Raw genomic sequence first — 13,260 nt, 5'->3', positions numbered from 1 at the left:
CCCAGCAGGACGTGCGACACGTGCTAAGAAGATAGGCAAGGGAGGGGGCGATGAGACCAACTCACACAGACCTCTCCCTCTGCCCCGTGCCGAGTGACACTTGGCACTTTGCACGCCGGGATTTGTAGTTCCGGAGCTGTTCGAAGGGTGGTGGGGTCGCTAGTCTTTGTCGCGCGCTTCCCAGCTTTTTTTTTTTTTTTTTTTTTTGGTTGAGGGTGGGAAGGGGAAGAAGGAAAGAGGTGCCTCGTCCGTCGGACTCCAGCGCTTGCGCGTTGGGACCTTGGTAGGGCGGGGGCGGGGCGGAGTCACGGCCAAGGAGAGCCTGGACTGGCTGAGCTCGTGAGTTTATGTATGGGGAGGTGGGGGGGGGGGGGGGAGTAAAGGGGAGGCCGCTGGTCGTCTTTTCACGTGGTGTAGGGCTGGTCAGTTCCGTGTTGACACCTCCTTCCTTCCCTCCTCCCCTTTTTCCCCATGCCGGGCCCCTCCCCTCCTTCCTGGAGCCCCAGAGGAGGGAGCCGCGGGCAGGCAGCGGCCGTGGTGGTTTTGGGGAGCAGTGGATGAGTGGTCGTGGCGGGTGGCGGGGGGGAAAGCGCGCGCGTGGGTAAGAGTGTGTGTGTGAAAGAGTGAGTGTGCGTGTGTGTGTGTGTGTGTGCCCACCTCGGCGCGGCACTGACCGTATGCAGTAACCCGTCGCAGCTGAGGCGGCTACCTTCCCCCCGAGGCTCGGTGCTCGGGAGCCCACAGCGGGATGTTCTCTCGGAGGAGCCACGGGGATGTCAAGAAATCGACCCAGAAAGTGCTGGATCCGAAGAAAGACGTGCTGACCCGCCTGAAGCACCTCAGAGCGCTGCTAGGTGAGGGGAGGGGGGGTCGCCCCGGCGCGTTGCTAGGTGACCGGGGGGCGGGGGAGACCCCGGGGGCGCGCACGCGACTGGACAGTGGAAGGGGCTTAGGGGCTCACCTGCTCCGCGCGGCTCGGGACTTCCTCAAAGGGCCACCTTACTCACCCTTTGGCGGGGTGCAAAACTGTCCGGAGTTTCCGGGTGCTGAAAGGAGGTCTTGGAAGAGGCTCCCAGGTGGTGGTGGGGCCCCATAAAGAGGAGTGCGGGGTGCACACCTCCTCTCAGATTCCCTCCACAGTACCCTGGGAGGGACAAAGTGACTTGGGGCTTGGAAGGCGAAGGACTGAGCAGCGTTGTTTTATTTATGACTGTCATTGGCTTAGCACAGTGTCCAGCGCTTAATAAATATTTATTGAATGTAATTGAATTGGACTGGCTGCATCGCCGTTTAAAAACATGTTCGGAAAGGTTCCTGCAGGGTTTTTAGGCTGTTGGATCTCATGGGACAGCCTTTGCCCTCTGATAACTTCTTTTTGAGAGCAGACACAGAAGCAAGGGCACCAAATGGTCACAACACACACGCACTCCAACTTTTTAGTCTTAGCTGGCTGTGAAATGGTTCAGTTTGTATTTTGACACCTGCCTCCGGAGTTGAGAGAGGTCTCACCCTTCATACCTTTAGAAATAAAATGATGATGATTTTATTCCTTCTCAACTTCTAAGGGCTCGTGGTGGGTCGTGGTGTGGTCTTCTGATAGGTGGTAGGGTGGTTGATAATGATGCCCCCCCATCTGGGTGGGAAAGTGCTGGCAATACTTCCTGTCACTTTGAATAGTGCATGTATTCTGCTGTTAAGTTGGGGTTTGGCTGTGGCGGAGATGCTTTGTTTTGGTTTCCATTTTCTTATCTTTCTAGACTGTTTCATTTAAAATGAAAACTTTTTCTCGTTATAGATTGCTTTATCTCAGCCTAATTGTATGGCGACCAAAACCAAATTAAGATGTATTTTTCTAAGAAAAAGTTTGACAAAGCCTTAATGTGACCGTTAACATTCAGACTTAAGCATTTGACTCATAAACGAAATAATATGGTGCAGTAAGATTTTTGTTTTGTTTTAATGAATGAAGATTTTTATTAATCTAATTAGCATAAGAGTTGCTGGTCATTTTCACTTAAATTCCATGACAAATTTAGACTCTCTGACAGGAAAAGAGCACAAAACTATCCTGACTCCTAATCCATGAAGATTACACAATCTTGATTTCAAAGGAAAGATAGATAAAAGCTTGTTGACTGACTTGTTTATTGTTAGTGACTTTAATAAGTTAGTTTATAATTTTGATGATAATGAACTCTGGTTTTCTTTGGGCATTAAACCTTCCTACTTCCCTCTGCAGGTTACCTTGTGTAGTATTCTAGATTAATAGAAAATGATCAATACTACCAACTAGTGATATTTTTGTTAAATTGAAATGAAATGTGCAAATTGAAATGAAAGCATTTACTATCTGGTGAATGTTTTGTCTTAACTTTTGTTATGTGTGAGCCCACAGAATTGACTATATTTTATAAAGTCTGGTCCAATTTAACCTAGATCAGTTTAGTTTTTTAGGCAAAAAGTGTATTCCTGGCACTTTCAAAAAGATATTTTTCAATCTACCCTGCGTTAATTGTTTCAGTGTAAGGTTTGTGTCTTATTTTAAGGCACCTCATCATATACTTTGATCTATGAGGCTTGCAAGCTACCAAAATCATCTTTAGTTTTTTGAAATTCAGAAGGTAGTTATCCATTTTCTCATTAATTGTGTGCATGTATGATGTAATCATGTATCATGATTAAATATATATTTTTTGTAACATGATAAAGATTTTGTGTTGAGCTACATGGAGTCAGATTGTGTGTGGTCCAGTGTTTCTGAAATTTGTAATCCTTTAATACACACACACACACACACACACACACATACATATATAGAGAGAATTTAATTATTGATTTTTAGCTATATCATATACCTTGCTTCGGTGCTACTTTTAGAACCTGAACATTTAAAAAAAAAAAAGCTTAAATTGAAAGATGTAAATTAAGCCATGATTCTGGAGCTGTTTAGAGATAATAGTAATCATTATTTTAAATTTGCTTTGTATAGTACTTTTTATATACTATCTCCTTAATAATATTTTCCTCTTTATACAAAAATGATGCTGTCAATACTTCATTAGTAAGATAGGATATAAGCTTTGTGGCCTTTTTTTGGTAGCTGCTGATCCATCCTTTGTGAACAATAATCTGTATTTCAAGACAAATGGCTAAGATTAGTAATACAATCTGTGGCATAAAATTGAGTATTTCTCTCTGGCCTGATAACTGGCTCCATTATACTGTCAATAAGTGAGCTTACATACACACACAAACATATTTAGATACATAGATACATATATATGTAGCAGAGTGGACAGATACTCTTAATTTCATTTTGTAGATGGGAAAACTGAGGTACAGTGGCCACACTAATTAATGAACAAATTAAGAGCTTTAGGTATATTGCCTTTCCAGGTCAGGTGTCCAGATTGTACTGTTTAAATTTTGTCCTGGGGATATCAACCACCTACATAAAACCTTACAGATATCAAATGAAAACTCTGATGTCTCATTACAGCTGGGTTCCCAAAGGCTATGCTAGTAGGCCATAAATTGTGGAAGGTCCTACCGAGTGGAAAAGTTAGGATGAAGGAAGGAGAAGCATTTCAGAAGAAAATAATAGGCTTATTGCAGTTCTGGAAGGGATGATGAACATGGTGTAATCATGTGTTAGTGAGGAAACTAACTGGACCAGAGTGGTAGATGCAAATTGAGTATAAGTGGGAAATAAGACTGATTATATAAAGTAGTACCCGTAAGAGGGCTGACGTGGTAGGAAATAGTGAGATTCTGGAGCAGAGGAGTGACCTTATCGACTTAAGTTCATTTATTAAGCACCCAAGTGCAATGGATACAAAGACATCAATGAAATAGTCCTTGGCCTTGAGTTTTCAGTCTTACCAGGGAGACAGCAAAGTAGATACAATATAGGGATGAGAGAAAGACTAAAAAGATTAATCTAGCAATAGCTTTTAGGAAGGATTGGAAAGATAAAGGGAATGAAATCAGAGAGGTCAATGGCATTAATTTAGCTCATAGTCTGGTTTAGGTGATAGCAAGCAGAATAGAGAGGAAAAGGCGAATGAATCAGTTTTGAAGGAAAAAATGGATGACTTGGTGTTTGCATATGTGAGAATGAAGATGAGAGAGTTGAACATCTCTTTCAAATTTTAGACTTGATGATGAGGTAGTGTTATTGACAGAGAAGTTGGGTTGGAGAAGATGATGAATTTAGTTATGGAAAGATCAATAAAATCCTTGGGGTGGAGTCAGGATAGTGGAGTGAAGCCAGCATTTTGCTGAGTTCTTCCAACATACCATTTCCACAACAACTTAAAAATAATGCACTAAATGGAATCCTGAGTGGGAAAGCCAAAAGAAAGTCACAGTGAGTCATTTTTCCAGTCCATTTTAGCTTAGGAAGACAGAAAGAGAGGTCTGCAGACATTGGGGTGGAGGCTGACCAGGAGTGTCATGCAGCAGAAGCGGCATTAGTGGTGGCCGCATCACCAGCTGTGGGGGGAGTAGCTCACTGCCCCCAAGCGGTAAGGAGACTGAACACTGGGTCAGAATGATCTTAGGGGACATCTGTAATAGCACTCGGAAAAGGAACAGGTATCATCTGGCAGCTCTGTTGCCCATTACCCAGTTCTCAGTCACAGTTTAAGGGTGGAAAGGAGTGGAGTGGTTGCACAGGAGCAGGAGCCCTACCTGTGTAAGGACCAGAGCTCCCAGATCACTCCACTTTGGAAGCACTGAGAACTTACAGACCTTTGGACTGAGCTGTGAAAGCAGTAGAAGGACACAAAAGGCAGAAGCTCAGGCCCAAGATGACAAAATCCAAGGTCAAGAAGTAGGCTGGGAAAATGAGCAAATGAGACAAAAATAGAACGTAGACTAGATGAGCTAAAAGGAACTTTAGAGGCTGCCTGGGTCACTTCTCTGATCTTAGAGAAATCTAAAGTACACAGAAGTGAAGTGACTTGTCCGTCCTCAGATATCGACTGTTGTAGCTAGTGACAGGTCTGGAGCTAGAGCTCATGCTTTTTCCACCATATCATATTATTTAAATTCCACGCACAGGGCAGAGAAGCTGCTGTGAGTAAAGCAGCAGAGCACCCTGAGCAGATAACATGTACCAGGCAAGTCAAAGCAACACTACCCTCAGACCCAGATGGAAGCAGTCCAGGACCCTGAGCCCAAGAGCCTTGCATGTAGCAGTGTCTTCCAAACTACCAGACCTGCTTTCAGCTCAGTTTCTGAAGCCAGTCATTGAAGGGAGAAATTTTGATGAAAAGGGGGCCCACCTTCCTCATCTCCCCAGCAACAACTTCTGACCAACTACTGCCAGCCAGTTGCAGATAAGCACAAGAACCCCTCCCCCACATTGGTCCTGCTTCCAGCTCAGCCCTCACCTTCATCATCTAGGGAGGCATTTCCTGTGAGAAGAAGTGAGCCATCCTCATAGAGGGCAGACAGGCTAGCTAAGCTTCAGCAGCAAGGCATCCTTATGGAGAGATAGATGGTAGGCAGCACGTGCCAGACAAGTCAAACCACCACCTTGACCACGGTCCCTTTAGTCTGATAGAGACAGCTGGGACTATGAATTGAAAAGCGTTGGGAATAGTAGTGCTTACCACACATTGTCCTCAGCCATCATTCTGGAAAACAACCCCTATGGAGATGCAGCCTGGGGCTTATTCATGCACATATTGCAGCCATGAACACCCAGAAAATAAAGTGCTGGTCACCAGTCTTTGGCATTATCAGATGGTTCAATATCAGAAACTGGTAAGATTATATCATTGGAAGTGACTTTAAAGAGGAGGAATTATCTCCCCTGCTTTGCTTGCCCTCCAAGGACTGTGGGACTTTTCTATAGGACTTGCAGTTGAAATCTTCCATATGAGTTATCTCCTCCATTGGAATGTGATCTCCTTGAGAGCTAGGACTATCTTACTTTTCTATTTCTATCCCCAGTGCTTTGTACATAGTAAGCATTTAATAAATGCTTTATTGATTCATGTGGAAATGTTTTCACTTGTCAGTTGATGATTTGGACTGGAGCTCAAGTGGGAGGACAAAATGCCCAGTAAACAAGATTTTTTTTTCCTTTTCTCTTCCAAAATTTCAGATGACTGTTATAGTCCTAAAAAAAATTTCAGAATATTCATTTGTTGAAGAAAGTAAAAATTGAATTATGGATAAAATCTCAAAATTTATGTTGGTATCCCAAATTTTCCTAGAATTGCTACTTGACTTAATGCAAATTGTTTTGTTGTTCTAGCTTGCTTTTCAGCATTGTTCTGAAGAGGCTTTGGAATATCAAGCTTAATCTGACAATACTAGAGGAAAGGTTCTTCTAAGTTTGTGTATTGCTGGCTCACTACAGTTAACTTGGCAAGCAGAGCAGATGCATGATGTCCACATGAACTTTAATGTCACATGGTAGTTCTGTAAACCAAAACAAAACTGATAGGTATAATTCAAGCCTGTCAGCCTTAGTTATTGTCCTTTTCAAATGACCTTGTTTCCAGCAAAATTATATTACCATCATGTTTTCTTTAACTTTTTGAAAATACTAAAATTACTTACTACCAAATGAGTATAAAATAAACTTTTATGCTTGTATATAGCACAAATGTAATTGGCAGTCTATTGCTAGGATGGAAACATCTAACAGTCTGGGAAGAGTAGAAATGATATGAAAGATTAGGCTCATTTATTTTACTTTTAAGTATTTAAAGAAAATTATCTTCAAGTCCTCTTCTGAAAAGGTAAGTTATTAGTGGAAATAAAATAGTTTGGGCATAAATTTAAATATTATAACGTTTGTAGGTCAACTGGCTGCGATAGGAGCTGAAGAAATTAATTTTAGAAACAGAAATGACCTTGAAATTTTTTTTTTAAAAGAAGGATTAAAAGTTTTTAGTACTACACATTTCAGAGTATTAGCATTCCTGAAGCATATCATCTTTCTTTGGAGATTTTCCTTCTTTCTAGGTGTATTGGAAAAGCACTGATATGAAATTGAATATCTAGGTATGTACTAGATACATTTTGTTCCTTCTCCAGTACTAATTTTATCTAGAGGAGTGTTGTGTACTTGAAGTGTTTTTATTTTTTTCCCCCTTTTGACATTATAATGACAATGATAAATGTTATATTTGTATAGATGTTCACATTTCACAAAATTAAAGAATTTAAATGCTAAAAGGGGACCTCAGAGGCTTCTTAGTCCAACCCATGCCTGAGCAAAAATAATTTGTACCCAACAAGTTCGCTTTCCTTCATGGCTTGAAGACCTCCACTGAGGGTGAACCCACTACACAATCTATTCTGTATGGGATAGCTCTAATTTTTGGGAAGTTCTTTCTTACTTCAATCCTAAGTGCTCTGGTGCCAAGTAGAACCAGTCTATCCTTTTTTTTTCTATGTAATAGTCCTTTAGTTATGTGAAAACAGAACCTCCCTGCCTCTCCCTCTCTTCCCTCCACTTCTCCCTAGGGGTAAAAAAGAAAAAAAAAGAAAGGTATTTTCTTCAGGCTAAACATATCCAGTTCTTTCAACTGATTCTTACACAACATGATTTTGAGGCCTTTCATCATTTTGGTTGCCATACTTTTTGGACTGTTTCTGACTGATGAATGTCCTTCCTAGAACTGGATATAATTTTTTAGCTCTGGCCTGACCTGGGTAAAGTGGAGTTTTACCATCCCTTCCCCATTTCTGAGCCTATGCCTCTCAGTGCTGCCTAAGGTCATGTTAACTTCCTTGCCTGCCATATCTTATGCTGTCAATTCATCTGAAGCTTGTAGACCTCTAAAAGTCCTATATCTTTTTTTAAGATGAACAGACATCTAGCTGTCCTTCCCATATTTTCTATGAAATTAGTATTTTGAACCTATGTTTAAGACTTTATAAATCTGTATTCTGTTCAGCAGTTATTAAGTTCCAACTAAGCAAAGCATTGTGGGGATGCAAAGATAGTTGTGATGGTCCCTTCCTTCAAAGAGATTTTATACTATTAGATTCAGTCCAAGGTTATAGCTTGTTAAGGTCTTTTTCATCCTTAGTCATTCAATATGTTAGCAGTCCCTTACAGCTTCAGGTCACCTGAAAATTTGATAAGCATGCTATCTATGCTTTGATTCAAGTCATTAATAAAAATGTTTAATAGAAGAGATCCCTTAGGCATTCCAATACAGATCTCCTTCAAAGCTGATATCAAAATATTAACAGCTACTCCTTGCATCTGTCCATTCAACTAATTCTGAATCCATCTAACAGTATTATTGTTTAGCCTACAATTTTCGTATTTTCCACAAGAATTGCCTGGGTGATTTTTTCAAATGCTTGGCTAAAATCTAGGCAAACTATAGCATTCTTGTGATTAACAGCTCTTGGTGTAACAGCTTTTTACTGGGCTCCCTGCCTCAAATCTCATCCCACTCCAGTTCAACTTCTACTCAGCTGCTAACATGATTTTTTTTTCCTAAAGTATAGGTATGACCAGGCTAGTCTCCTACCCAATAATCTGTAGGGGCTCTCTACTACCTCTAAGATCAATTATAAAAGCCTCTGGTATTTAAAGCTGTCATGATGCAGCCTTTTCTCAGCTGCCAGTCCTCTTATACTTTATTTCCCTTCAAGTATTCTGTGATCCAGCTGTGTTGTCCTAATTCATTGTTGCTGTTCTTCAGTCATTTAGTTGTGTCCAGCTGTTCGTGACCCCATGGACTGTACCGTGCCAATACTGGCCATGGGGTTTTCTTGGCAAAGAGATATTGGAGTGGTTTGCCATTTCCTTCTCCAGTTTTGTGCAGGCAGGGGTTAAGTGACTTGCCCAAGATCACACACCTCATAAGTGTCTGAGGTCCTATTAGAACTCTGGTCTTTCTGACTCCAAATCCAGTGCTCTGTCAACTGGGCAACCTAGCTGCCCCTTCCTGGCATAATTACATTTCCTCAAACATGACACTCCATCTCCCAACTCCATTCCATTTCACTGGTGTCCTCCATACTTGGAATGCACTTCTCTTTTACCCTATCCTTTTAATTTCTTTGGCTTCCTTTAAAACTCAGCTCAAATCTCACCTTCTTCAGGGGTCTTTCCCAGTACCTCTAGCTGTTTGTTAGTGCCTTTCCTTATCATAATACCTTCTATCTACCCTTTATACGTATGCAGTTATTTACATATTGTCTTCCCCATCAGAATGTGACCTCTGAATGCAGGCACAGTGTTTTTGCTTTTTCTTTGTGTCCTCTATATTTATCACAATATGTGTAGAATATATAGTAAGTGCTTAATAAACGCTTGTTGACTGACTGACAAAGAAAAGAATAAGGTTAGTCTGGCATAACCTGTTCTTGTTTGAGATATGTCTCTGTGATTGCTACTTCCTTTTCAAGATATTCCCTAAGCGTTCCTTTAATGTCCTCTATAATTTTGCCAGAAATTAAAGAGAATCTCACTAGCCTATAGTTTGCACACTTTTCTGTCTTGTGGCACATTTGCCCTTCTCCCCTCCTTTGATACCTTTCCCTTTAATCCATGGTCTTTCAGAGATAATGTAGCTCCTTTTCTCATTAGCTCATCATTCACATTTGCCAGTTCTTCAGTATAGTTAAATTCAGCTAATGTTTAAATGCCTGCTCTGTGGCAAGATCTGTGCTTAGGTGTTGCGGATGCCCTCAGTTATTGTTTATCTGAGCCCAGTGACTTGAACTCATCTAGGATAGCTAGATGCTTTTTTACTGTCACATTTGAGCATCAGCTCCACTTGTAAGTATGCTTTCATAAACATACTTTCCAAGTATTTCTTCATATATATATATATCGGTACATCATTACCCTACTTCTACAAAATGAATGATCAGATATGATCATTCTCCTGGAAGCTTCAGTCTAAAAAATGTTACATTTAATTTTTAAATTAAAAACTTTTTAATCAATAAAATTCCTCCCTAGCCCCTTTGGAAAAAGTTATCTTTTACATTTTGGTGGGGCCAGAGAAGGAGGGACAACATATTTTATATTTACTAGCAAACCTGAGTATTTTAGAAAATGGAGACTCTAGAAAACCTAACACAGGAGGACCTGTTTAGTCTTAAAGGTCCAGCAAACAGGCTACTTTTCTCTGAAGCCTTCCATGTTCTTTCTAGTTGGAAGCTTCTTGTCTTGAATTTCCATAGTACTTTATCTTTTTATCTTTAATTTTTTTTCATTTTGAACTTAAATACAAAATGAGAAAAGGAAAAAAAACACCATTGCCATGTACACAGTAGAACATAAGAGAGGATCCAATATAAAACAATAAATTTCCACTTCAAGAAAACCTATATAATAAATACCACGCATTGTTTTCAAAACTCCTAACTTTTCTTTGCTTCCTTGTAGGTTTTCTTTTATTCTTTGCTGTGCACTTTTTACTTTATTTTTTCCTCTCTTTCCTCCCTCTCCACCCTAAAGAAGGCTACAGTTACACACACACACACACACACACACACACTCTCACACACACGTGTGTGTGTGCGCATGTATATATATACACACACACATACATAGATACCTATAAACATACACATATATAGTCATACACATATATGTAAGACCATACTATGCATATTTTCATTTGTCATCTCTTTCTCTGAAGGTGGATAGAATCTTCCTTCATAGGTCCAAGTCTTTTCATATTTTTCAAAATCTACTAGCTTATCATTTCCTCTACCATTGCAATATTCCAACCCAGTCACATCCTATCTGAGAGATTGTCTGTGAAAGTTTCCCCCCAATTTTCTGCATTCCTTCTATTCTTGGCTACATTGGTTTTATTTATATCAGAAACTTTTAATTTAAAATAATAGAAATTATCCATTTTACACTTCAATAATACAATTACCTTATAATATAGTTTAAGGTTGATACTGTTGAATCTGCTTCCTTTACATCTTTTTCCCCTAGTTTCTTTGAAATTCCTGACCTTTTGTTCTTCCAAATGAACTTTATTATTTTTTCTAACTCCGTAAGACAATTTTTTTAGTAATTGGGATGGCATTGAATAAATAGGTTAAATTGCCATTTTAAAAATTTTATTGGCTTTACCTACCCATGAACAACAAATGTTACTTCAATTTTTTAGATCTATTTGTATAAAAAGTATTTTATGTTCATATAATTCTTGTGTCTGTTTTGGCAGGTATACTTTCAGGTATTTTATACTGGCTAGTTATTTTAAATGGTCTAAAACAATATTGAATAATATTGCCAACACATAGTATAGTTTCCATATTTTTCTCTTGATTAAATCTATTTTAGCTTTAATTTTTTTTTTTGAGATCATGGCTGCTGTCCCTACTTTTTTTACATAATAAATTCTATTCCTGCCCTTTGTTTTATCTTTGTGTGTATCTCTCATTTTTATAGTGTTTCCTGAAAGCAACATATTGTTGAAATCAAATTTTTAATCTGCTCTTTCTGTTTTATGGGTAAATTCATCCCATTCCCATTCTAAGCTATAATTACTTATTGTATATTTTCTTCTTTCCTATTTTTCCTCACCCTCCTCACCCTGTTTACCCTATCCCTTTCCTCACTCCTCTGCTTTACTTCTACCAGCTACCTTGCCCTCTTATTCCTTAACCTACCCACCCATCAAAGAGACCCTTCCATATCCTCCCCCCATCTCCTTCCTCTTTTATTTCTTTCTGAATTTAGAAGACTTTCATAGCCTTCTAGATACATATGTTGTTCACTCTTTAACCCATTCCTGATGAGAGTAAGGTTCTAGCACTACCTGCCCTCCCCATTACTAGATTCTTCTGTATCAGTTTTTCCTCCTGTGCCTCATTTATGTGAGATAATTACTCCTTCTTGTCTCTCCCTAAACGTTTTTTTTTTAGAATCGCTCAGCCCAAGCCTTTTTTTCAAACTACCCAAATAATGGTCATAGTCATAAGAGTACTGATAACATTTTCACATATAAGAAGTAAATAATTTGAACTTACTGAGTCCTTTATGCTTTGTCTTTAATGTTTACCTTATATTTCTCCTGGATCTTATATGTTGAATTTTCCCTTAAGTTCTGCTGTTTTTGTTACAAATACCTGAAAGTCTTTCAGTTCGTTAAATGTCTATTTTTTTTCTTTCAGGATTATATTTAACTTTGCTGGGTATGTTATTCTTGTTTGTAACCTCAGCTCTTTAGCTCTACAAAATACAGAATTCCAAGACCTACAGTCCTTCAACATAGTACCTGCTAGGTCTTGTGTAATCCTTATTGTAGCTCCATGATACTTAAATGGCTTTTTTCTTGTTGCTTGCAATATTTTCTCCTTAACCTGGGAGCTTTGAAACTTGGCTATAATATTTAAATGATATGATAAAAGTAACCACATATGATGTCTATACATAGAAAAAGCCCTATGAAAGACTCATTTCCCTCAAGTATCTCCTTTTAGTCTACGATTTATATTATCAGAGTCACTAATGGGTTTCATTTCTCACCTGGCTGCACCACTTTGGGACTTCTCTGACCTTCCCCCAAGCCCCGGGAAACTAATTATTGGGAAAACCTCATCATCCTGCAAGATCTCATCAGCCCTCATCATCACTTGCTTGTCGTTCTGATGGGAGGGTTGAGCCATGAACTCTAAAACCTCCATTTAAGGAGGGAGTTGAACTAAGAACATCTCATTTTTCACCTGAATATGCTACTTTGGGATTTCTCTGACTTTTCTACTATGCCCCCTTTTGGAGTATCTTCCCTGGCACCACTCCCTTCCTCCTTTTCAGCTTCCTTTTGTGTGTTGTCTTCTCCCGTTAGAATGTAAGCTCCTTGAGGACAAGGGTTTCTCTCTCTCTCTCTCTCTCTCTCTCTCTCTCTCACTCACTCTCACCCACCCCCCCCCCCTTTTATTTGTGTCCCCAGCACCTAGCACAGTGCCTGGCACATAATAGCAGCTTAATAAATGTTTACTGACTGACTGATGGGTTCCTTAGATAACAAAAATAGGAACATTTTCTCGAGAATGCCACATATAAAATCAGTATACATTTTGGGAGGAGACCCTGCTTAGTTCTGCTTGTTGTGTCTGACTCTTTGCGACCCTATATGGGGTTTTCTTGGTGAAGATATTGGAGTAGTTTGCCATTTCCTTCTCCAGTGAAGTAAGGCAAACAGAGGTAAATTGACTCATTTGGGTCGCATAACTAGTGAGTGTGTGAGGCCGGATTTGAACTCAGATCTTCACACCCAGTGCTCTGTTCATTGAGGCATC

The 13,260-nt window shown here is 39.7% G+C and overlaps 1 protein-coding gene across 1 annotated transcript in view; it reads left to right on the top strand.

Annotated features, from left to right (window-relative positions):
• The first annotated feature begins 431 nt into the window (after positions 1-431).
• The window catches only part of RALGAPA2 (Ral GTPase activating protein catalytic subunit alpha 2), a 409,611-nt gene continuing 396,782 nt past the window's right edge, over positions 432-13,260 (top strand). The window contains exon 1 of the mRNA XM_036748146.1: positions 432-854. Coding sequence (XP_036604041.1) covers positions 749-854 — 106 coding nt within the window. The 5' untranslated portion in view covers positions 432-748. The remainder of the gene's footprint in view (positions 855-13,260) is intronic.

The sequence above is a fragment of the Trichosurus vulpecula genome, chromosome 3 (genome assembly GCF_011100635.1).
Source record: "Trichosurus vulpecula isolate mTriVul1 chromosome 3, mTriVul1.pri, whole genome shotgun sequence".
NCBI lineage: Eukaryota > Metazoa > Chordata > Mammalia > Diprotodontia > Phalangeridae > Trichosurus > Trichosurus vulpecula.
Note: the sequence above shows the minus strand (reverse complement) of the source record. Positions and strands in the feature narration are given on the sequence as shown.